The sequence below is a fragment of the Mobula hypostoma genome, chromosome 20 (genome assembly GCF_963921235.1).
Source record: "Mobula hypostoma chromosome 20, sMobHyp1.1, whole genome shotgun sequence".
NCBI classification, from domain to species: Eukaryota; Metazoa; Chordata; class Chondrichthyes; order Myliobatiformes; family Myliobatidae; genus Mobula; species Mobula hypostoma.
The window spans coordinates 17458673-17482759 of record NC_086116.1 but is presented as its reverse complement, the minus strand read 5'-3'; the positions used below and the strand labels follow the sequence as shown (position 1 = coordinate 17482759).

At 41.1% G+C, this 24087-nt stretch overlaps 1 protein-coding gene across 2 annotated transcripts in view; it reads left to right on the top strand.

Annotated features, from left to right (window-relative positions):
* Positions 1-24087, top strand: part of ntf3 (neurotrophin 3) — a 38721-nt gene that overhangs the window by 6268 nt on the left and 8366 nt on the right. Inside the window, exon 1 of one of the 2 annotated variants that reach the window (XM_063072128.1) lies at positions 23102-23234. The exons of the other annotated variant lie outside the window; for it this stretch is intronic. Within the exon in view, the coding sequence (XP_062928198.1) occupies positions 23181-23234 (54 nt within the window). The 5' untranslated portion in view covers positions 23102-23180. Of the gene's footprint in view, positions 1-23101; positions 23235-24087 lie in introns of those variants that run through there. 2 annotated transcript variants of the gene reach the window in all.

The window sequence follows — 24087 nt, the reverse complement described above, 5'->3', positions numbered from 1 at the left end:
CGCAGTATAAGTTAGCTGTTGTGCAGAAAAATGAAGGGGGCGCATAGAAGATTGACTTCAACTTCACAGAATGCAAAAAGACACAGAAGATTTCTGTCTTGGGGTGTTCAAGGACATCGTCAATTTTCACTGTTGCGGTACAAAGTCAAAAGGGCATCAAGCATACCAGTATACAAAAAGAGCAAAGTAAGCTGTCTCAATGACCATTACTCCGTGGCACAACACATCTACTGTGCTGAAATACTTTGAGAAGTTGGTCACGTCTAAAATTAACTCCTGCTTGAGTGAAGACCTGAACCCACTGCAATTTGCTTACTACCACAGCAGGTTTGCAGTTGACACAATCTCATCGGCTGTCTGCTCTGCTTTGGAGAACCTAGACAACAGCAAACCATATGTCAGGCTGCTGTTTACTGATCGCAGCTCAGCATTCAACACCATCATCCCAGTATGAATCAATGTAGGACTCTGTAACTGAATCCTTGACTTCCTTCATAGTTAGCGCAGATTAGTGATAGCATCTCCTGCTCACTGACAATCAAAACAGGTGAACCTTAAGGATGTGTGCTTAGCCACTGCTCTACTCTCCCTCAACACTTATGACTGTGAGGCTGGGCACAACTCAGACACCATCTATAAATTTGTCAATGTCACCACTGTTATTAGCAGAATCTCCGACAGCAATGAGGAGGCATAGAGGAATGAGGCAGATTGCCTGGGTTGAGTAGTGTTTCAATAATACTTTGCACTAAACAACAGTAAGACCAAGGAATTGATTGTGGACTTCAGAAAGGGGAGGTTGGGAGAACACACAACAGTCCTCATTGAGGGGATCAATGTGGGAGGGTAAAGCACCTTAAAGTTCCTGTGTGTCAACATCTCAGGGGATCTATCCTGGTCCCAACTGTCACGATGTGTGGTGGCAACATTGGAACACAAGTGCAGAGGAAAGACAGACTCCAATGTAGAGACAACCAGAGCTTATTCATAAGAATTCCAACAGAACATTGGTGGTTCAGCCAAGCAACACTGCAAGATGCAACATTCTCAAAAGGAGGACCCCACAATTAGTGCTAATCCAGTAGCCACTTAAGTAATACAAGTAACATGAAATCCTCAAGCTTACCAAAATAAACTTAACAAGCTTAAACAGGAAGCACCAGGAGTCACTTGAGGAAATCTAAATGATTAATGACCCTTATTAAACAACAATTAACCAATTTAGGTGCTCTGAAACCCTCGGAGCCCAACACTCTCCAGCTCCCCACACAGGCTGGAAGAGCTCATTACACCAACACATTAATGCAATCACACGGAAGGCACACTAGCAGATATGCTTCATTAGAAGTTAGAGGAGATATGTTATGTCACCAAGGTCTCCTGCAAATTTCTACAGATATATGGTAGCAAGCTTTCTGATTAGTTGCATCACAGCATGGTATGGGGCCTCCAATGCACACAATCACAGAGGGTCGTAGACTCAGCTAGCCCCATCATGGGTAGAACCCTCTTCACCAACAAAGGCATCCTCAGAAACAATGCCTGAAGAAGAAGGCATCCTTAATCGAAGATCCTCACTATCCTAGACATGCTCTCTTCTTGTTACTACCTTCATGAACTACGCTCAACGTGTCCATAACAGCTTCTTCCCCTCCGCCATCCTATCTTCGAATAATTCATGAACCCATGAACACCACTTTGCTTCTCATATTTTTTGTAACTTGCCGTGATTTTTATGTCTTGCTCTGTGCTGCGCCACAAAGCAATACATTTCATGATAGATAATAAATCCAAGTTTGATTCTGCAGAGAGTTTGGAGGAATTGGGATTGTAATCCAAAAAGCAATTTAAAAGCAAAGTGAAGTTTCCAATTTTGATGACTCGAATTGATAGAAACTCATAGGAAGATTGACATGTGAGGAAATTGATAAAACATCTCATTGAGAATAAAGAGAAGCAAACAAACTTTTCACAGTAAGTTGAACTTACACTGTGTTTGAGATGAAAAGTCATTCTCCAGGCCATGAAAAAAGACCAGCGATGGGTATTAGTTGGATTGTTTGTTTGTTATGTGCTGTGGGTGGCAGGTTGGAGATACATCTCTACCAAAGGAGGTGTAAGGTGCTCCTTCCCTCAGCTAGACTGCTGTCACACCTGCGCAAGGTTTAGCACCTGTTTAGCACCCCCCCCCCCAATGGTCGTACAAGCAGCTGGTGTATATCACAAGTCCTGGTTTTGTGACCACTGACAGACCAGGCAGACAATCTCTGAAGAGTATTGATAAGGGTTGGGGTCACCTGTCTTGCAAAGACACTGCCAGAGGGCATGGTTTAAGAATAAGGGATAGGTCATTTAGGACAGAGTTGAGAAGGAACCTCTTCTCCCAGAGAGTTGTGGAGGTGTGGAACGCGCTGCCTCAGAAGGCAGTGGAGGCCAATTCTCTGGATGCTTTCAAGAAGGAGCTAGATAGGTATCTTATGGATAGGGGAATCAAGGGTTATGGGGACAAGGCAGGAACCGAGTATTAATAGTAGATGATCAGCCATGATCTCAGAATGGCGGTGCAGGCTCGGGGCCGAATGGTCTACTTCTGCACCTATTGTCTATTGTCTATTGTCAATGGCAAACTACTTCTGTAGAAAAATTTGCTAAGGGCATCCATGGTCAGGGAAAGACCATGATCAGCCAGGTCATTAGTTGGACATCACTTTCAAAAAGCCAGGTAAGGCAAAATTGAACCTCCCTGGGTGCTAAGTTATTTTGCAGACGTAAGGAGTTAACATGATTGGCATAAATCCGAAATTACAGATTGTGCACTCATACTTTCTCGATTAGCGTTAGTGGTCTATCATAAGCTTAAATAAAACCTACTGTATTCTGACATAAAACAGTAGTTGCATCACATTATCATAGTTGCTACATTTCATAGACAGGAAATCAATCCTGAACAGCAGTATGTAAAATAAGATCAGAGTGAACAAGAACTACTCAGTGGGTCAGACAGCATCTAAAGAGAAAGCAATTGCAGTCATCAGTTATTTAGTTAATTGCCTAGAAACAAAAAAAAACTCTCAGATTTTTTCTCAAATTCTATTAAAACTATTTACTTCATTTAATTGTCATGCAATTCAGTTTTTGTTTCAGGTCAATGACTTTCAATAGAAAGGCAGATGGAGAGATCTAGATCTGGAATTGAATGCCTGAAATGTTCAGATCATTAAGTCCACAGATGGAATGCAATGGCCGCAGGATAAAGAAGGGACATTTTGAATCATTTAATTAATAAAGAGTAGTGCGATTTCCATCAGTCCTGGCCAATATTTGCCTCCTGGCCTTCAACACTGAAATAGATTAGCTGATTGTTTATGAGATCTTTCTATTTATAGATTACCTATCACAGTTACCTCTAAAATAATAGTGAATACACATCCAGAGCAACAGAGAATGAATGCAGGAACTCTGAAATAAAACTAGAAAATATTGGAAGCAGCTTTGCCAATAATCGTGCAAAATAAATGGTATGAATACTTCATGTCAATAACCTCTCAAAAGAAATGTTCCAAAGAAATTGACAGACCTGAAACGTTGACTCTGTTTTGATTGCCAGTGCTGGTGCCTGACCCGCTGAGCATTTCTGAGTATTTTTTACTTCTTCAGCATGCTGCAATGTGTTGACAATGATGGCACTGTGCTCACAATGGTCGTTTGTTTTCCAGCCTCATTGAAAGAACAAAACAAACCGGACTTTGAGGCAAAACTAGTGTGAAGACGAAGCCAGATTAAGCTGCTTGTTTTACAGAGTTCAAAGTAAATTTATTAGCAAAGCACATATATGTCACCATATACAACCCTGAGATGGATCAGGTGAGACATGGTGACATTTTGCAAGCACCAACAAAAACTACAAACTATTCTATTAATTATGCTTCTTCTGGACTACAGTCACTGCAATCTGCAGCCTGTAGTTTCCCTTTGAGAGTTGTGCCTTTGAACCATCTGTACAATCTGGCGTTTTTGTGGTATCCTGAAGGAATCAGTGAACTAGACTCTCGAGAATGCAGGTACCACTGTGGCGGCCATTGCTGGAATGGACCAGGGGCTGGATGGAAAACTTGGACCTGACTGATGCAGTGGGATCTGGGCCCAAGTGTGGAAAATGAACCAATGCTGAGCTGATTTAAGCGCTGAGCCAGATTTATAAAGATTGAGGCATTGAGGCTGAGGGAAAAGGATGAACTAGTGTTCAGCTCCGACTGCAAGAAGTTTTACTTACTTCAGTACTGAACTGCTTCTGTGGCAGTGACCTGTAGCCATGAGGTCCCTGGGCAACTGCAGCACAGAACTGGTTCTGTGGCTGTGGACTCACTTTTGGGGACTCTGTGGTTCATGTTCTGTTGTTATTTGTTTACTATTTTTATTGTTTGCTCAACTTGTTCTTTTTTTTTGCACATCGGATGTTTCCTGGTCTTCATTGTTTTTTTTAATGGATTCTATTTTGTTTCTTTGTTTTGTGGCTACCTGCAAGAAGATGAATCTCAAGATTGTACATGGTATACATACTTTGATAATAAATACTTTGATTCGTTATCTTGCGGGCATTCACAGTAAATACAAGGAAACACAATAGGACCAAGATGGACAAACACCAATGTGCAAAAAATAACAAACTGAGCAAATATAAAAATATTTAAAAATAAATATGGAGAACAAGAGACAAAGAGTACTTGAAAGCGAGTCCCTGGTTTGTGGGAACAGTTCAGTGATGGTGTGAGTGTAGTTGAGCGAAGTTAGCCCCTCTGGTTCAGGAGCCTGATGGTTGAGAGGTAATAACTTTTCCTGAACCTGCTGGTGTGGTTCTTGAGGATTCCTGTTCCTCTTTCCCAATGGCAGCTGCAAGAAGAGAGCAAGGCCTGGATGGTTGGGGTCCTTGATGATGGATGCTGCTCTTCTGTGACAGCGCTACGTGTAGATATGCTCAATTATTCCGACGGCTTTACCCATGATGGACTGGGCTATATCCACTACTTTTTGTGGGCTTTTCCTTTCAAGAGTGTTGGTGCTTCCGTACCAGGTTGTAATGCAACCAGTAGTATACTCTCCACTGCATATCTATGGAAGTTTGTCAAAGTTTTAGATGACACGCCAAATCTTTGCAAACTTCTGAGAAAGCAGAAGATCTGCTATGCTTTCCTTGCAATGGCGCTTACATGAAAGATCCTGGATAGATCCTCTGAAATGATAACACCAAGGAATTTAAAGCTTTTGACCCTCTCCTCCTCCAGTCCCTCGATGAGTACTGGTTCATGGTCCTCTGATTTCCTCCTCCTGTAGTCAATAATTAGCTCCTTGGTCTTGCAGACATTGAGTGAAAGATTGTTGCTGGAACACCATTCTCTCTCCTATATGCTGATTCATCACCACCTTTGATTCACCCAATGACAGCGGTGTCATCAGCTAACTTAAATATGGCATTGGAGCCATACTAAGCCTCACAATCATAAGTATAAAGCATATAGAGCAGGGCACTAAGCACAGTAACTTGTTGTGCACCTGTACTGATGGAGCTGTGGAGGACATGCTGTTGCAAAAAATCTGAACTGATTGGAATCTGTAAAGAAATTGAGGATCCAGTTGCACAAGAGATATTGAGGCCGAGGTCTTGAAGCTTATTGATTAGTTTTGAGGGGATGATAGCACTGAATGCCAAGTTGTAGTCAATGAAGATGCATATATCAATGAAGAGTATCCTGATGTATGCATCTTCACTGTCCAGATGTTCCAGGGTTGAGTGAAGAGCCAATGAAATAGCATCTGCTGTTGACCTGTTGTGATGCTAGGCAAAATGGAGTGAATCCAAGTCGTTACTCAGGCAGGAGTTAATATGTTTCATCACCAAACTTGCAAAACACTTCATCAGTGGAGTAGATGCTGTTGATCAGTAGTTATTGAGGCAAGTTTCTGTGTTTATCTTACGCACTGGTATAATTGAAGCCTACCTGAAGCAGGTGGGTGCCTCAGACTGCTAAAGTGAGAAGTTAAAGACATTTGTGAACACTCCAGCCAGTTGATCAGCATAGGTCTTTAGTACTCTGCCAGTTACCCAGTCTGGGCCAATTGATTCACCCTCCTAAAGGATGCTTTCATGTCAGCCTCAGAGACTGAAATCACAGGGTCATCGAGGCTGTGGGAGTTTGTGAACTTGCCTCCTTGTTTCAGTGGTCAAAGCAACCATAGTGAAGCATCATCTGTGTGTTCGCTCTGAAGTAGGTTAGAAAGCCAAGAGACTTTGCACAGCTATTAGTAATTGCCCCATGTTTTCCTTGTTCAGTTGCCTTAGGATAACTTTGTTATGCTTGTTAACTGAGCAATATCCGGGAATTTGCATCTCTTACATGATACAATCATTCTGTTCCTGCAGTAAGTTTACAATCCAGAATTTGGAAGTCAAATTTACTGGTGATATCATGAAGATTAGACATGCATTGTGTACCATGATATGAAAAACCATGCCTGTATTTAGAGCACCTGATGTGGGATATTCATATTACACTCCTTTTATTGTTTTCTTTCTGTGCTAGTATAAAGTGATTACAATTTAGTACGTGAAATGATGAAATATTTCACCATTACTTTTCTGTGGAACTCATGATTGGTCTTATCAGTTCCTCCTATCTGTAGTGGATCAATCAGTCAGTCATTGTACCAAAAATGACATCAACTCTTCCTGTTTTGGTGTTTGGATTAAAATCATAGAATCATAGAAAACCAATTTTTGGTCACAGAATGAGGCCCATCATGGGGCGGCACAGTAGCGAAGTGGTTCGCACAATGCATTATAGTACCAACAGCCCAGGTTCAATTCCCACTGCTGCCTGTAAGGAGTTTGTATGGTCTCCCTGTGATCATGTAGGTTTCCTCTGGGTGCTCCAGTTTCCGCCCACAGTGCTGGTTCAGTTACAAAGGTTTTGGGTGACACTCAACTGTGGTATAAGCTGACATGAGGAACATTCAGATCCCTCCAACTCCTTGCCATCTTACTTTTATACCATAACTGTATCCTATTTGCAGAAATGGCAGAACATAGTCAGTTGGGCCGAAGGGCCTGTTTTCAGGCTGAATGTCTACAATTCTATGTCTCTGCAACCCTGAGGCTGTAAGTAATACCACTGCATTGACAAAGGCAGAGTGTGGGCCCAGTTAGGGGAAATCGTAAATACATATTGGTATCTAACTTGAGCATTCATTTTAAATGCATTCATATTCATCAAAGCTGACGCACTGTCGATTTCAGCACGGAGCCGTAAAGCCAGGAAGCAGGCCTCATAGCCCGACTCATCCACGCTGACAGTGTTGCCAGTGAGCTCGTCACACTTGCCTGTGTTTGGCCCAAAGCCCACTAAACCTCTGCTATCCACGTACTTCCGGTATGTAGATGGCTTTTAAATGTTACTAATGTACCCATATCAACCACAACTTCTGGCAGCTCAATCCCAGTATGCACTACACTCTGCGTGAAGAAGCTGCCCCTAATGACCCTTTTAACTCCCTCACCTCTGATCTTAAACCTTTGTTCTCATGTTTTTAGCAAACCCCTCTCTGAGAAAAAAAGACTACGCACTTTCACCCTATCTATGCCCCTCTTGTGATCTTATATACCTCTATCAGGTCACTCCCCCCACCCCCGAATATCTTATGTTCCAGGGAATCGAGTCCTAATCTACGCAGCCTGCCTTTGTGACTTGGACGTCCAAGTCTTGGCAGCATCTAAATAAACCTTTTCTGCACTCTTTCTAGTTGAATAACATCTTTCCTACAACAGGGTGTCTAAAACTGTACACAATACCTCGAGTACCTCGAGTGGATAACTTCAGTCACCGCAGTGTTGAACTGACTGCACAACCTATAAACTCACTTTCAAGGACTCTACAATTTATGTTCTCAGTATTATCATTTACTTTTTAAATTATTTATACAATTTTGCCTTCTTTTGCACATTGGTTTTTCATCAGTCTTTATTTATCTATAGCCTTTCTATTGTATTTCTTAATTTTCCTCTACATGCTTACAAGAAAAAAATGAACCTCAAGGCAGTATATGATGATATATAAAACATTTTGCTTTGACTTTGATTTAATGTAACTGCAATATAACTTACCAACTCCTCTTCTCAATACCACGTTCAGTTTCTGAAGGCTGTGAACAATCTCCCAGCTAAGATCTCAAATCTGACCTAATCATTGAATATACAATGCTTCACATAAAACATGTTGCATTCAGGATCATATTAAGTGTAGTTTTATTCTATATAGACCCTATACATTGAAGGAGCCATTATGAAGATAATAAGGGGGCCAGTACTGGAGTTTATGTTTTTACAGGTAAAGGAGATTGGAATGTGCTGTGTTCTGCCAGGTGAAATTCAGAAAAAGCTAGTGAATGGCTACAGGCAATCAGCATTTTTCCAGCTGCTTCTTCTCTTGTCTGTATTTTGTACTCTGCTGTAATCCTTGTCAAATGTCCTCATTACCTGGCTGATGTGCAGCATGCAGATCAGGTATGAGAAATCAATCTTTTCAAAACCCTTGATGTCCTGCTGAATGGGTGAGGTGCAAAGCACAAAAATAATTTAAATATCCTTCATATTTTAGGATTGAGAAATCAATTTGAAAGTAGTATATTTATTGTGAAGGAAAAGAAAATTGCCTTTTAAACTCACGAGAGAGCATAGGCCATCAACTTTTTACTGTTGATGTTTCTGTAGCAGGCGATTTCTTTTTCACGAAGTCAAGTTGCTAGCTCAACGCTCAACCCAGCACAGATGGAAAGCATGTCTGGGGAGACGGCTGGGTTCGAACTCGGGAACCTTCGCTCCGAAGTCCAGCGCTGATGCCACTATGCCACCAACTGGCTATATTTATTGTGAAGGTCACCATAAAAATATAGGGGCTGGGGGGGGCACGGGAATTGAAGATCTGCTTTAATATGGCAATGTTATACCTCTCTCCAGGTGCCTTGCACTTACTGTGGAAGCATAATGACTCCTGAAAGCACAGCAGCCAATATGTGACATTGTGCAAATGATCATATGTTAACCCCCACTGGCTGCCATTATCAGTTACAGTCTGCTGGTGTGAAACTGATAAGAGAATTTGGGGGTAACACACACTAAATGCTGGAGGAACTCGGCAGGTCAAGCAGCTTCTATAGTAGGGGTTCCCAAACTTTATTATGCCATGGGCCCCTACCATTAACTGAGGTGTCTGTGGACCCCAGGCTGGGAACCCTTGGTTTATGGAAATTAATAAATAGTTGATATTTTGGGCCAAAAGCCTTCATCAGGTAGGAGTCCTGATGAAAAGTCTTGGCCTGAAGCCTCGACTGCTTGCTCCTCTCCATAGATGCTGCCTGACCTGCTGAGTTTCTCCAGCATTTTGTGTGTGTTACGCTAGATTCAATCTTCATCTACATGAACACTAGATTAAATGTTTTGGGCCGAGACCTTTCATCAGGACTAGGGGATTAGGGAACTGGACTGATAACTCCTCTCCCTCCTCCAGCCTTGTATCTCTTTTGCCAGTCAACTTTCCAGCTCTTGGCTCCATCCCTCCCCCTCCTGTCTTCGCCTATTATTTCAGATCTCCCCCTCCCCCTCCCACTTTCAAATCTCTTACTATCTCTTCTTTCAGTTAGTCCTGACGAAGGGTCTCGGCCCGAAACGTCGACTGTACCGCTTCCTAGAGATGCTGCCTAACCTGCTGTGTCCACCAGCATTTTGTGTGTGTTGCATGAAATTTCCAGCATCTGCAGAATTCCTCGTGTTTGCGTTGATAACTTCCCTATACTGCTTTGAAATATTGCCATGTGATCTGTAGCATGCGTTGAGAAGGGAGATAGTGAGTTGATTTATTGACTCATCCCAGCAGACATCACTCTCTCCCAAATTTAAAGGAGGATTAGGCTCAACATTGCGAACTGCAAGCTGAAGAAGACGGCCCGTCCTGGGGTTAGAGGACTTTGTGTGTGGGTGGAAGGAAGGGATGACTGAGTTTTGTTTTGCTGTTGTTGCTTTGTTGCTTGGCTGTTCTGTTGTGATTTTTGTTCTTCTGCTGAACATTGTGGGCATACTATGGTGGCACCTGAATAGAAACATAGAAAACTCACAGCACAATACAGGCACTTTGGCCCACAAAGCTGTGCCAAACATATCCTTACCTGAGAAATTACCTAGGCTTACCCATAGCCCTCTATTTTTCTGAGCTCCATATACCTGTCCAGCAGTCTCTAAACAGACTCTATCGTATCTGCCGCCACCACTGTCACCGGCAGCCCATTCCACGCACTCACCAATTTCTGCGTAAAAAACTTACCCCTCACATCCCTGTACCTACTTCCAAGCACCTTAAAACTGTGCTTTCTCGTGCTAGCCATTTCAGCCCTGGGAAAAAGCCTCTGCCTATCCACACAATCAATGCCTCTCATCACCTTGTACACCTCTATCAGGTCACCTCTCATCCTTTGTCACTCCAAGACAAAAAGGCCGAGTTCACTCAACCTATTCTCATAGAGCATGCTCCCCAATCCAGGCAACATCCTTGTACATCTCCTCTGCACCCTTTCTGTGGTTTTCACATCCTTCCTATAGTGAGGTGATCAGAACTGAGCACAGTACTCCAAGTGGGGTCTGACCAGGGTCCTATATAGCTGCAACATTACCTCTCGGCTCTTAAACTCAATCCCACGATTGAAGAAGGCCAATGCACCATATGCCTTCTTAACCACAGAGTCAACCTGCGCAGTAGCTTTGAGTGTCCTATGGATTCGGACCCCATGATCCCTCTGATCCTTCACACTGCCAAGAGTCTTACCAATAATACTATATTCTGCCATCATATTTGACCTACCAAAATGAACCACCTCACACTTACCTGCGTTGAACTCCATCTGCCTCTTCTCAGCCCAGTTTTGCATCCTATCAATATCCCGCTGCAACCTCTGACAGCCCTCCACACTACCCACAACACCCCCAACCTTTGTGTCATTAGCAAATTTACTAACCCATCCCTCCACTTCGACATCCAGGTCACCTATAAAAATCATGAAGAGTAGGGGTCCCAGAACAGATCCCTGAGGCACACCACTGGTGACTGACCTCCATGCAGAATATGATCCTTCTGCAACCACTCTTTGCCTTCTGTGGGCAAGCCAGTTCTGGATACACAAAGCAGTGTCCCCTTGGATCCCATGCCTCTTTACTTTCTCAATAAGCCTTGCATTGGGGACCTTATCAAATGCCTTGCTGAAATCCATATACACTACATCTACTGCTCTACCTTCATCAATGTGTTTAGTCACATCTTCAAAAAATTCAATCAGGGTCGTAAAATACAACCTGCCCTTGATAAAGCCATGCTGACTATTCCTAATCATATTATGCCTCTCCAGATGTTCATAAATCCTGCCTCTCAGGATCTTCTCCATCAACTTACCCACCACTGAAGTCTCACTGGTCTATAATTTCCTAGGCTATCTCTACTCCCTTTCTTGAATAATGAAACAACATCCACAACCCTCCAATCCTCCAGAACCTGTCCTGTCCCCATTGATGATGCAAAGATCATTGCCAGAGGCTCAGCAATCTCCTCCCTTGCCTCGCACAGTAGCCTGGGGTACATCTCGTCTGGTCCCGGTGACTTATCCAACTTGATGCTTTCCAAAAGCTGCTGCATATCCTCTTTCTTATTATCTGCATGCTCAAGCTTTTCAGTCCACTGTAAGTCATCCCTACAATCGCCAAGATCCTTTTCTGTAGTGAATACTGAAGCAAAGTACTCATTAACTACCTCTACTATCTCCTCCGGTTCTATACACACTTTTCCACTGTCACACTTGATTGGTTCTATTCTCTCATGTCTTATCCTCTTGCTCTTCACATACTTGTAGAGTACCTTGGGGTTTTTCTTAATCTTGTCCACCAATGCCTTCTCATGGCCCCTTCTGGCTCTCCTAATTTCTTTCTTAAGCTCCTTCCTGCTAGCCTTATAATCATCTAGATCTCCATCATTGCCTAGCTTTTTGAACCTTTCATAAGCTCTTCTTTTGCACTGTTACATGTGTTGGCTGCTAACTCAAACTACTGCATTTCACTGTATGTTTCAACGTACATATGATAAATTAATCTCAATCCGATCAGTGGAGTGGGACGTGTTCTGAGCCTTCCGAATCTGAGACAAAAGTGCTAACAACTGAGGCTAACAAGTAACCCCAAAGAGAAGGTGGTTCGTGGGAATTGTGGGAATTTGAGAATCAGGAACTTGTCATTTGTGCGAGAGAAAACCTGAGGGATTGGGGGGGAATGTTAACCACAATTGGTCCTGATCTGGTTTGGAGTTAATGGAAAGAGAGGCACATAATGTTAAGTAAAATGCAGAGAAAAATAATAGCTTTTGATTGACCTATTCAAAAAGGGCTTGTCAGCAGTGATGCTCTGCTGCTAAGCTCACCAAAGGTTATTATGGAGTCTTTGGCTGTCAGAATTGTGTGCAAATTGAATAATCATGATTGGCATTTATAATCCCTACAGTCAAATCTCCCATAGAGAACATAAAAGACAAAAATACACTTTAAAGAAATTAAATTGTTCTTAAATACTGAAACATAAAAAGTGCACTTAAAGATACAACTGAATATTCAAATTAAGTGAGTTAAATGAAATAAATCAGACTTTCTACCATTTTGCTGGCAACTGTTTCCCCCGATTCATTTCAATGGAGCCTTTGTCCTTGGGCAGGCTGAACTTGGTGCTGCTCAGAGAGTCCATCGGCCCAGTGTCGGGTGGAGGGAGAGACTGTTAGCTGGAGTAGCAAACTGCTCTTCAGCCTGGAGCTCCGATTCCTCAGCTTCCTTAATGTCTGATTAAGTTGTTTAATTTCAATGCATTCAATTATCTTTTTCAGTGTGCATCAGTATTCATTGCTATTTGATTTAAAATATCGTGTTAGAAGTTCACAGATCCGAGAAGATCTGCTGGATTGTAAGTGGTGCATTGTTTTATTGTAGCTAGATAGCCATTGTCCTAACAACTCTCACTGTTTTTCAGTGATTATCCTCAGTTATGCCCTTTAGTGGTCTTTGAACTAATATTTCCTCACGTTTTAAAATCAAAAATGCAATCTAGTTTTAAACTAAGATATTTGATACTTGTGGAAAGAATTTCAGTTTTCTAATCTACCATCTATAGTCAACAAGGCTTAGTGCATGGAAGGCGGGTAGGAGGTGTCTAACCAATTTTATAGAGTTTTTCTAGGAGGTTATCAGGAAAATGGATGAACGAAAGGCTGTGGATATTGTCTACATGGACTTTAGCAAGGCCTTTGACAAAGGCTGGTCCAGAAGTTTCATTTACTTGGCATTCGGGATGAAGTACTAGTAAATGGATTTAACATTGGCTCAGCATGAGAAGCGAGAGACTGTAATTGGTTGCTTCTCTGACTGGAGGCCTGTGACTTGTGGGGTACAGGGTCCACTGTTGTTTGTCATCAATATTAATGATTTGGATGGTAATATGGTAAACTGGATCAGCAAATTTGCAGCCAACACCAACCACTGTGGGCCTAGGGCCTAGTGGACAGCAAGGAAGGCTATCAAACCGTGCTGCGGGATCTCGACCAGCTGGAAAAAATGGGCTGGTAAAATGACAGATAGAATTCAATTCAGGCAAGTTTGAGTTTTTACACTTTGGAAAGAGAGACCAGGGCAGGACTCATAACAGTGAACAGTAGGACGCTAAAGATTGTGGTAGAACCAAGGGATCTAGGAATACAGATCCATAAATTCTTGAATATTGTCTCACAGGGTTGTAAAGAGAGCTTTTGGGCACATTGATTTTCATAATTCGGAGTACTGGGTATAGAAATTGGGACGTTATGTGGAAGTTGTATAAGATGGTGGTGTGGCCAAATTTGGAGAGTTGTGTGCAGTTCTAGTTACCTACTTACAGGAAAGATATCAATAAGATTGAAAGAGTACAGAGAAAATTTACAAAGATGTTGCCAGGACTTGAAGACCTGAGTTGTAGGGAAAAGTTGAATAGTTTAGGGCTTTAGGAATATCAGGAGAAAAATGAAAGGATTTTTGTTAGAGATATACAAATTATGAGGGATATACTTCGGATAAATACAAACAGGCCTTGAGTTGATATTAAAGCAGTAATGAAATTCATACAAACACAAGAGATTCTGCAGATGCTGGAAATCCAGTGCAAAACACAAAATGTTGGAGGAACTCATAGAGAGGAATAAACAGTCAGTCCTGATGGGGGCCTCAATCTGAAATGTTGACTGAAATTACTACTGCTTGTTGTAATTTATGTGCAAATGGAAATGTAACTTTAGATGTCAGTGAACCCAAAATCTAAGTGTGCATTATGTCAACATTAGTTACATAAACATGTCATGTCATAGTTTCATCCTCATTAAAATTGGTCTGAAGTTGCTACATCCATGCATTAGATTTAAACTAAAGTTACTTCAGTGACCCCTCAGCCTTTGTATAGTTAGCACTGTGATATATGTACGTTCTCTTTTTGTGAAAATTAACTATTATAAAGTAGAGAAATGTTCCTTTATTTTACTTGTTAAAAGTTGCAAAATTATAAAACTTTGGATTTTTAAAGGAAATGTTTTCTGTTCTGTTTTTCATTCTTCCTTTAATTTCAGTATTCCTTTCCCTTTGTTATTTTGTCCTTGAGTACTGAAAAGACATTGAAATTACTCAGTTCTGATCTGATTGGTTAAAGAGATAAGTTTACATATTAGTCATGCCCATTCCAAATTCCCTCTTCCCTCACTGCACCATTGTTACTTTGCTCTTTCAGCAATTGGTCGTGGTGGCATCCGTTAGTCTCGCGAGACCATGGATCTGCGCTTGGAAAGTCTTGCTTCAGTCTGTGTTAGAGCAGCTTCTGTTGTGGCTGTAGAGGCCCACACAGGAGTGACAGTCTTGGCTGCATCGACTGCACTTGAAGGCGCTGTCCTCCAGTGTTGTCTTGGTATTTTCAGCACTAGGTGTACAAAAACATTAGCAAGTGAGAAGAGTTCTTGTGTGCCCCCACAGTAAATTGAGAATATGCATTCTAACTCTGACTAAATCACTGATTTTCACTTTTCAACATTGATTTTTTGCTCCCATATCTCACTGCCACTTATGAAACCTGGGCTTTACAAATTCATCTGCCTTAATTCTTAAACAACAGGAATTCTGCAGATGCTGGAAATTCAAGCAACATACATCAAAGTTGCTGGTGAACGCAGCAGGCCAAGCAGCATCTATAGGAAGAGGCGCAGTCGAAGTTTCAGGCCGAGACCCTTCGTTCTGACGAAGGGTCTCGGCCTGAAACGTCGACTGCGCCTCTTCCTATAGATGCTGCTTGGCCTGCTGCGTTCACCAGCAACTTTGATGTATGTTGCCTTAATTCTTATTATCTTTGTTTGTGTGTAGTTTTTTATTATTTCATTGTTCTACTGTGAATGCCTGCAAGCAAATGAATCTCAGGGTTGTATATGGTGGTATATATGTACTTTCATAACAGTTTTACTTTGCACTTTGAACTCAAACACTCCATTCCACTTTCTTGCCCTTATCCCCACCCCCTTCATTTTCGTGTTGATTGTTATTATCTTAAATCTCTGTGCCAAATTTTTTTTCTATATAATCTTCTCACCTGACTATAAAATAGATCACTCTCTTCTTCATAAGTAATTTCACTTTATATTCATATTTGTTGTTTTTGTACTCTGTACTTAAGCACAACTATAAAACACCAGGGTCTCAGAATGAAACGTTGACTGTTTATTCCTCTCCATAGACGCTGCCTGACTTGCTAAGTTCCCACAGCATTTTGTCTGTTGTTCTGTACTGTCTTTATTGGCCACCATGTAATGCATCATTCCTTTCACACATTGTACTTCAGTTTTATCACCACTTAACGTTCCTGTCACCATAAAGTACTTTTTGTCAAAATCCCTATGAACAATCACTTAAATTCAAACACTAAAGCATGTTTATATTATCAGAGATCTTTTGCACTTGTTGGACATGGCAGGTTCATTGGCAATGCATGCTTGCTATTCTAACTGGAGTATGCCTTTCCAATAGACAACTACAATTATCTTACAATCTCTGGTAGTTTATTACTTTTATTTTGTGGTGTTACTGGCAACACCTGTGTTTATTGCCTCTTCCCATTTTCTCTAAATTGACAGCCACTTAACGGGACTTAAAATTCATGTCTGGAAAGCTTCTCTCTTTAAAGGACATTAGCTAACCAGATGGGTTTTTAATGAAAATCCAGTAAGTCCTTGATTATGCTCCTGAGATTGTATTTTCTTAAATTCTAGATTTTTAACTACATGAATTTTATAGTGCTATGGTATGATTCAAACTAATATTGCTAGGCTAAAGGCTTAATGGTGCAGAACGCTGGTTCTCATTTAATAACCTAACCACTAACCTGTTAAGTCCAATATCACTCATCTCCTATTGAAGACAATTTTTCCATTTATGATATTCATTAGCGTTCTTAAAATATTAATGTTAGTTATAATCATTGCATCTCATTTCTTATTTCTTCTAATCTTCCTTATCTGCCTCATTGAATTCTTCAGTTCATTGTGTTGTGTCTTGTTTTCAGTCATTCTTAACTATCCTTAATTTCTTTCATTCTAATTTTGCTTGTACCTTGTTATTTCTTCATCTAAATTCTTTGGCACAAACTGAAGGAAAATATATTTTTTCAGCATCATAGAAATCACATCACGACCCATAAGTTGTTTCTTTACTATTGTGAATGTACCCCCTTTTTCAATTAATCTTAACATTAAGTGTTTATAAAATTTGTCACCCATTGTGATTATGTTATTTCCGTCATTTTAAATCTTGTTAGTTTATTTGCTCTGGGTTTAGTCATTTTTATATCAATTTTTACGAATAGTATCTCAGCTCCTCAAAGAAGTTCCATATTTTTGCTGCACTGCAGTTTTATCGTGTTACCTGATCATCCATTGGATTGATTCTCATTGTTTGTAATCTGTCTTGTTGCCAAGTTGTTTTAAGTGAATATCTAGCTCATCTTCTTAATTGAACTTAGCCTTCTTTCAGCCACTAAAATAATTCCTTATCAATTTTTGTATCACATCCAGGTATAAAAACCTAATTAATTCCCTTGACCTCATTTTACTGCCTGCTCCAGGACTGTCCCTTCAGTGATGGCAGGTAATGATAATGTAGTGTTGTGCGGCTATGGCCAAAAGGCACGGCTTCGGTCTGTGCGCAGCGATGCACCAAATCAGGGACAGAAGTTTTGCAAGTCCAGGAACTAATCCAGAATTACAGGCTTTGTTTGACATTTGTGGATAACTTCACTCACTGCAACTCTGAACTGATTTCACTTCCAAAGACTTTACAACTCATGTTCTCAGTATTATTTATCTGCTCTTAGGTTGTCTGCCAGTCTTTGCTTATTCATAGTGTTTCATAAATTCTATTGTACTTCTTATACCTTAACATATACATACTTCAATAATAAATTTACTTTGAACGTTGATACACAATCCAAGAAATTGATCCTTCATTGCTACCTTCTGTGCTTCCTTTATTCCCTTATCAAATCCACATTTAATGATTAAAGACGCATCTTGGCTTGCACCAGAACTGCAAGTAGCTGTTGATGAAAAAGGGCAAGATATTCAAATGAAAGATCTTTAAATGCTCTTTGAGGGTCAGATTGGGGCTTCCATTGGTCGCTTAAATACAGATTCAATGCATGTTTCAAAATTTTCGTGAGTTTTAAACTGCCACTGACAGACAAACTGCAGCTGTTGGTTCATCCCGTCTGAAAGCACCATGAATGTATGTATTTACATTAAAGTGCTTTTGGGAAATGAATAGTGAGCTATATGCTAACCAGGCATCTGTGCTAGAAACCTCCTTCAATAATGGCTACCTAGCCTAACACCTTCGTCAAAATTTAGGAAAAATACCTCCTCTGTCCATGCATGGCAATAAACAGGAATGATCATTGAACTGACTTTTAGCTTTACAACTTAATGATAAAATGACTCAATTATCAGGTATAATGTGCTCATTGCCGTTTGTTTGTTATGTGCTGTATTGTATGACATAGATGATTATGGTCTTTCCACGACCATGATTGTTCTTGGCAAATTTTTTTCAGAAATAGTTTGCCTTTGCCTTCTTCTGGGCAGTGCATTTTACAAGACAGGTGACCCCAGCCATTATCAATACTCTACATAGATAGTCTGCCTGGCATCAGTGGGCGCATAACCAGGACTTGTGATATGTACTAGCTGCTCATACAACCATTTATCACAGGGGTGGCCAACCTTTTACGTTCCATGTGCCAATTTTTTCATGCATGAGTTCAGATGTGCCTTCTAACTGTTGTACCCCCGCAATTCTTGTAAAAATATGTTAATATAGAACTTGTGCGTGAAAAAATTGACGCATGGAACATAAAAGGTTAGCCACCCCTGATTTATCACCTGCTTCCATGACTTCATCTGACCCTGATCAGTGGGGGGGGGGGGCTGCTAAGCAGGTTCTACACCTTGTCCAAGAGTGACCTGCAAGGCTAGTTGAGGGATGTAGTGCCTTACACCTCCTATAGTAGAAACATATGTCCACCCACCACCCACTCATTGCAGTACTGGCTTTATAACTGCTAAACTCTGGAATCAAAACAGAATTATCTTATTTCCCAGACACTGGGCTGAGAGCTGAGTAGCAGGGGAATGGGGATTGCAGGTAGGTGGTGGTTGGGGATTGGTAGTTAAGGATTTGGGAATGCTGGGTCTTAGTAGATAGTAAGAACTTTGTTATAAAGTTGATCATCCAATATAAACAGAGCTTGTCAGAGGTTTGAGGGGAACAGAATGAATGTTACAATTTGTTTGAAGAGACTTTGACACAATTCTTTCATTTCAATGAATTACCATCGAAACGCTACTCATGATTAAATTAATAGAATATGTATTGTGTCCACACTTGAATGAATTAAATGAAACTTTTTCATATCTTTATAATTAATCCTAGCTTGGAAAATGTTTTGAAATATATGAGAGAATTTTCATAAAGATGGATTTCTGTAACTCAGGTCATTGGTGCCCTTCTGTATTTAACTAAAGAACACAGTTCAGAAATAAAAATGTTGGGTTCAAGCTCTGGTTATAAACATTTCCAAATAAACTTTCTTTTTTTGTAACTGTAGATGTTGGCTTGAAGCTAAAATTTTTATCTCACCTGGTTGTCTTGTGGATATAATATACTGTTTGTACTGAATTGAAAAGCAAAATACTGCCGATGGTGGAAATCCAAAATGAAAGCCATTGAATATTGGACTTACTCAGCAGGTCTGGTCATCAGAATCAGGTTTATTATCACTGAATTTTGACATAAAATATGGCATTCTGTGGGAGCAGTATGGTGCAAAGACATAAACATCTGTAAATTACAAAAATATGTAAATGCAGTAGTGCAAAAAAAGCATAACAGAGTAACATTCATGGGTTCATGAAATGCTCAGAAATTTGATGGCAGAGGGGAAGAACCTGTTCCTGAATCATTGAATGAGGGTCTTCAGGCTCTTGTACCTCCTTCCTTGATTGTAGTCGGCATGCCCTGGATGGTGACAGTCCCTCATGATTGATGCCAACTTTTTGAGCCATCAGTTCTCCTCAAACTTCTAAAGGCTGGTGGTGTGCCATCTTCATGATTGTATTAATGTGTTGAGCCCACTATGGATCCTCTGAGATATTGATGGCCAGGAATTTAAATCTGTTCATGCTTACTGCTGCTGACCCCTCAAAGAGGACTGGCACGTGTGCTCCTGACTTCCCCTTCCTAATGCCCATTGTCTTGCTGATGTTGAATACGAGGTTGTCGTGACACCACTCAGCCAGCCAATCTAGCTTACTTCTGTATGCCTCTTCCTCATCATCTGAGATTTTGCCGACAATAGTGGTGTCATCTGCAAATTTATAGATGCCGTTTCTGCTGCATCTAGCCGCACTGTCATGAGTGTAGCCAGAGTAGAGCAGAAGCTAAGCACACATCTTCTTATTGAGATGAAACTAATTCTGGTTGAGCTGACTGTGCCATGGGAGGAGGGATGGGAAGAGGCCCACGAGAGAAAGGCCTTGAAGTACCAGCCCTTAGTGCAGGAGTGTAAAGACAAGGGATGGCAGGCATGGTTGTTCCCTGTGGAGATCGGCTGCAGAGGTTTCCCAGCCAAATCAGCATGGCGGTTGTTGTCAGATCTGGGCCTGGACGAAAGGAGCAAAAAACAAGCAGCTCGTAGGATGGGGGAAGAGACAGAACGAGCCTCTTGTTGGATTTGGAGTAGGCGAGAGGAGGGGATCTGGAAGTCAGGAGCAGATGGGCAGTGATTTGGCCACCACTGCTGGCCCACCAACTGGAGAGTGTCTTGGTTAAGGGTCGAAACACTCGGTGAAGGTTGGAAACCACCTGATGACATCTGCTCCTGGCTGAAGGCTACGGTTACCTTATAAGGTAACTGGAGAATGCACCCGAACAGGTGTATGTAACAAGGTGTGTCTATGTTGATAGTCAGTAAGGAGGAGTTGTTAATACCAGTCTGCACTGATTGTGATCTCCCAATAAGTAAGTCAATGATTCAGTTGCAGAGGCAATTGCAGAAGCCCAGGCATTGAAGTTAGTTTATTATTACTGGGAGGGATGATAGGGTTGAATGTCAAGCAGTATTTGATGAACAACAGCTTAACATATGTCTTATCTAGGTGCTCCGCAGCAGAGTGGAGAGCCAGTGGGGTTTCATCTGCTAACGACCTGTTCCAGTGGTAGACAAAATGCAGCATGTCCTCAGGCAAGAGTTAATTCTAGTCATAACCAACCTCCCAAAGATCTTCATCACTGTAGAAGTCAGTGCCACCAGCTGATAACCGTTGAGGCAGCTCATCCCACTCTTCTGGGACATTAGTATAATTGATGCCCATTTGAAGCAGGTAGGAACCTCAGGCTGCAGTAGGGAGAGATTGAAGATGTCCCTAAAAGTTCCAGTCAGCTTGTTGGCACAGGTTTGTCATACCTGGCCAGGTACACTTTCGGGGCCTAACTCATTATGGGGTTTATCCCCTTGAAGAATGTTCTGACATTGGTCTCTGAGACAGAGATTGTAAGATTACTGAATGATATGGGCATTTAAAGTATATAGGAGTAGGATTAGCCTTGCTTTCAAAGCAAGCATAAAGCACAGCTATTTAGGCTGTTAGGTTTCACCTCAGAGGACGTACTGGAATGCCAACCCTACCACAGCTACCATGCATTTGATTGTAGCAACTGTGGTAGTAACTCAGGACAGAGAAATATTATTAACATTTTAGATTGAATGACCTTTTGTTAGAACTGAAAGAATTAGGAAAACTGGTATATTTTAAGTTCAAAGTTCAAAGTAAATTTATTGCCAAAGTACGTATATTATATCAACCTCTAATCGGTCTTCTTACAGGCAGCCACATAAACAAAGAAACCCAATAAAACCTAATTAAAAAGACTGTCAAACATCCAATTTGTTTCCTTTTTATTGTTTGTCTGAAAAAAAGAGCAAATTATACGAACAATAAAAAGTAAGCACAATAGTTAGAACTAAAGGTCCACAGCTACGCAGCCAGTTCGTTGCTGCTCAGAAGGCAGAGTTGAGGGGTGAACAAAGGGAATGTCTGCAATAAAGACCAGTGTCAACTGAGAGACGGTGGTGAGGGGTTGTGAAGTGCAGCTAATGCATCTGGAAGGGACATCAAAGGTGAGAGAAAAACAAAATAAAAGAATTGCTGGAAATATGAGATAGAGAGCACCATATTTGCTGGAAATCTGTTATAAATGGGAATGCAGGAAATGTCCTGTAGGTCAGGCACATCTGTGGTGAGAAAAATACTCATCTGCCTGCCCACCACATTAGAAGAGTCTAGGCTTCCCATATTTGTTCTCGCTTGTAGGGGAGCTCTCCAGTTTAACACACACCAAATGCTAGAGGAATGTTGACTTTATTCCTCTGCATTGATGCTGCCTGACCTGCTGGGTTCCTCCAACATTTTGTGTGTGTTTTCTAGACTTCCATCATCTGCAGACTCTTTTGTGTTTATGATTCACTATCCACTGTAATTCAATTTTCCATCTCTTGGCTCAAAGTTTTGTACATAATGCTTCCTGCAAAAAACCCTTCAAGTCCAGGGAGGGCTCCTGCCTTTAGCACTGTGTTAAGCAATGTTATTAACCAGTTATAACTGTTTCTTCATATTCCAGATTATTAATTAAATTAAATTCCACAGCTCTTCTGGTGAAATTCAAACTCAGGTCTCCAGAGAGTTCATCTGGGGCAGGGTTCCCAAGCTTTTTTTAATGCCATGGAGTCTTACCATTAACTGAGGGGTCCATGGATGCCAAGTTGGGAATCTCTGACCTAGAGGAAGGAAGAGGTGTCACCAAAATAGTTGTGAGAGCCTTTGGTCTTCTAATGGATTTTGGTCACTCAATTGTCTTCTGATATGGAAATTAAAGAAAGAGAATAGCGGAGACTGCAATGGATGAAGTGAAACTGCGAGAAAGGTAGAAACTGGCAACCAAAGTGATAAAACTGCATGCTCTAAGCAGGAAGCAACACCAAAAAGTCACCAACGTAAAAGCAAAAAGAGAAAGGGAGGAGTCCTGAAGAGAACTGAGACAGTGACTGTACCACACACCCCACAAAAACATAGGCAAAGTATGAGTACTTACGTTTGGGTTTAATGTGTGTGCTGTGGTTTCATTTCATCTGAACATTCAAATAAACAAATAATGCAAATCAAAGCAGATACGGAGACCATTGTTTTTGTTTAGAATGCCTGAGTCCAGATTCAACAAGTTGCTTCATGTGCAAAGGAGTTTTTAAAGTGGCTGAGACATTTTTAATTATTATTCTTCCGTCCCTGTATGAAGTCAACATTAACCTAAATAGATGCATGCAAACAATTTGTAATGCACTAGGCTACGCATTTAGAAAATATTTATGGGAGGGATTAATGTTTTGTACAATGCTTTAGTGGAAAACAGCTAGGGAGCTGTAGTACTGGGTAACTTTCATTGCCATATTGATGGGATCATACCTTTCCGTAGGATACTGGTGTATTACAGTGGAGAGACCGGAGGTATGTTACTACAGTTTTGGACACTGAATGGGTGGGTCACCATATCACAAGGGCAACAAGGTTTTATGTGGTGCACTGGTGCATATGTTATCTTGGCAGGGGAGTTGGGGTTGGTTACCTGGATGAATGGTGTCAGTTATTTATATATGATGTTCTAGTGGACCTTTTGCATTGGTATAGGACATTGATGGCTGTGGTAGTTTGTGACAGAAGATGATAGTTATTTTGCCTCTCTATGATACCAATGAACATGCTAGGTTTTTACAAGGTATTGGTGACCCTTCTGCACACCACTGTTGTTATACCAAAGGGTCTCAGCCAGAAACGTTGACTGTACTTTTTTCCATAGATGCTACCTGGCCTGGCCAGTTGAGTTCCTTCAACATTTTATGTGGGTTGCTCAGATGTCCAGCATCCGCAGATTTTCTCTTGTTTGTTCGAATCCATGGTTATTTGAGTTCCCGTCACCTCCCTGTCAGGTTGAATCAGTCTGGCCAGTCTCCTTTGACCTCTCACAATAACATGGCATTATCATGCTCCTCACAAAATGTTTTTTTCAAATTTTGTTTTTGTTTTTTTTGCAGCATTCTCCGTAAACTCTAGAGATTGTTGTGTATGAAAATCTAATGAGATTTTCAGTATCTGAGATACTCAAACCACTCCATTTGGCACCATCAATGATTCCATGGTCAAAGTCACTGATGTAGATCACATTTCTCCCCCATTCTGATGTTTGGTCTGAAAAACAACTGAACCTCTTGACAATGTTTGCATGCTTTTATGCATTGAGTTGCTGCCATATCATTGGATGACTAGATATTTGAATTAATGAGCAGGTGTATAGGTGTACATA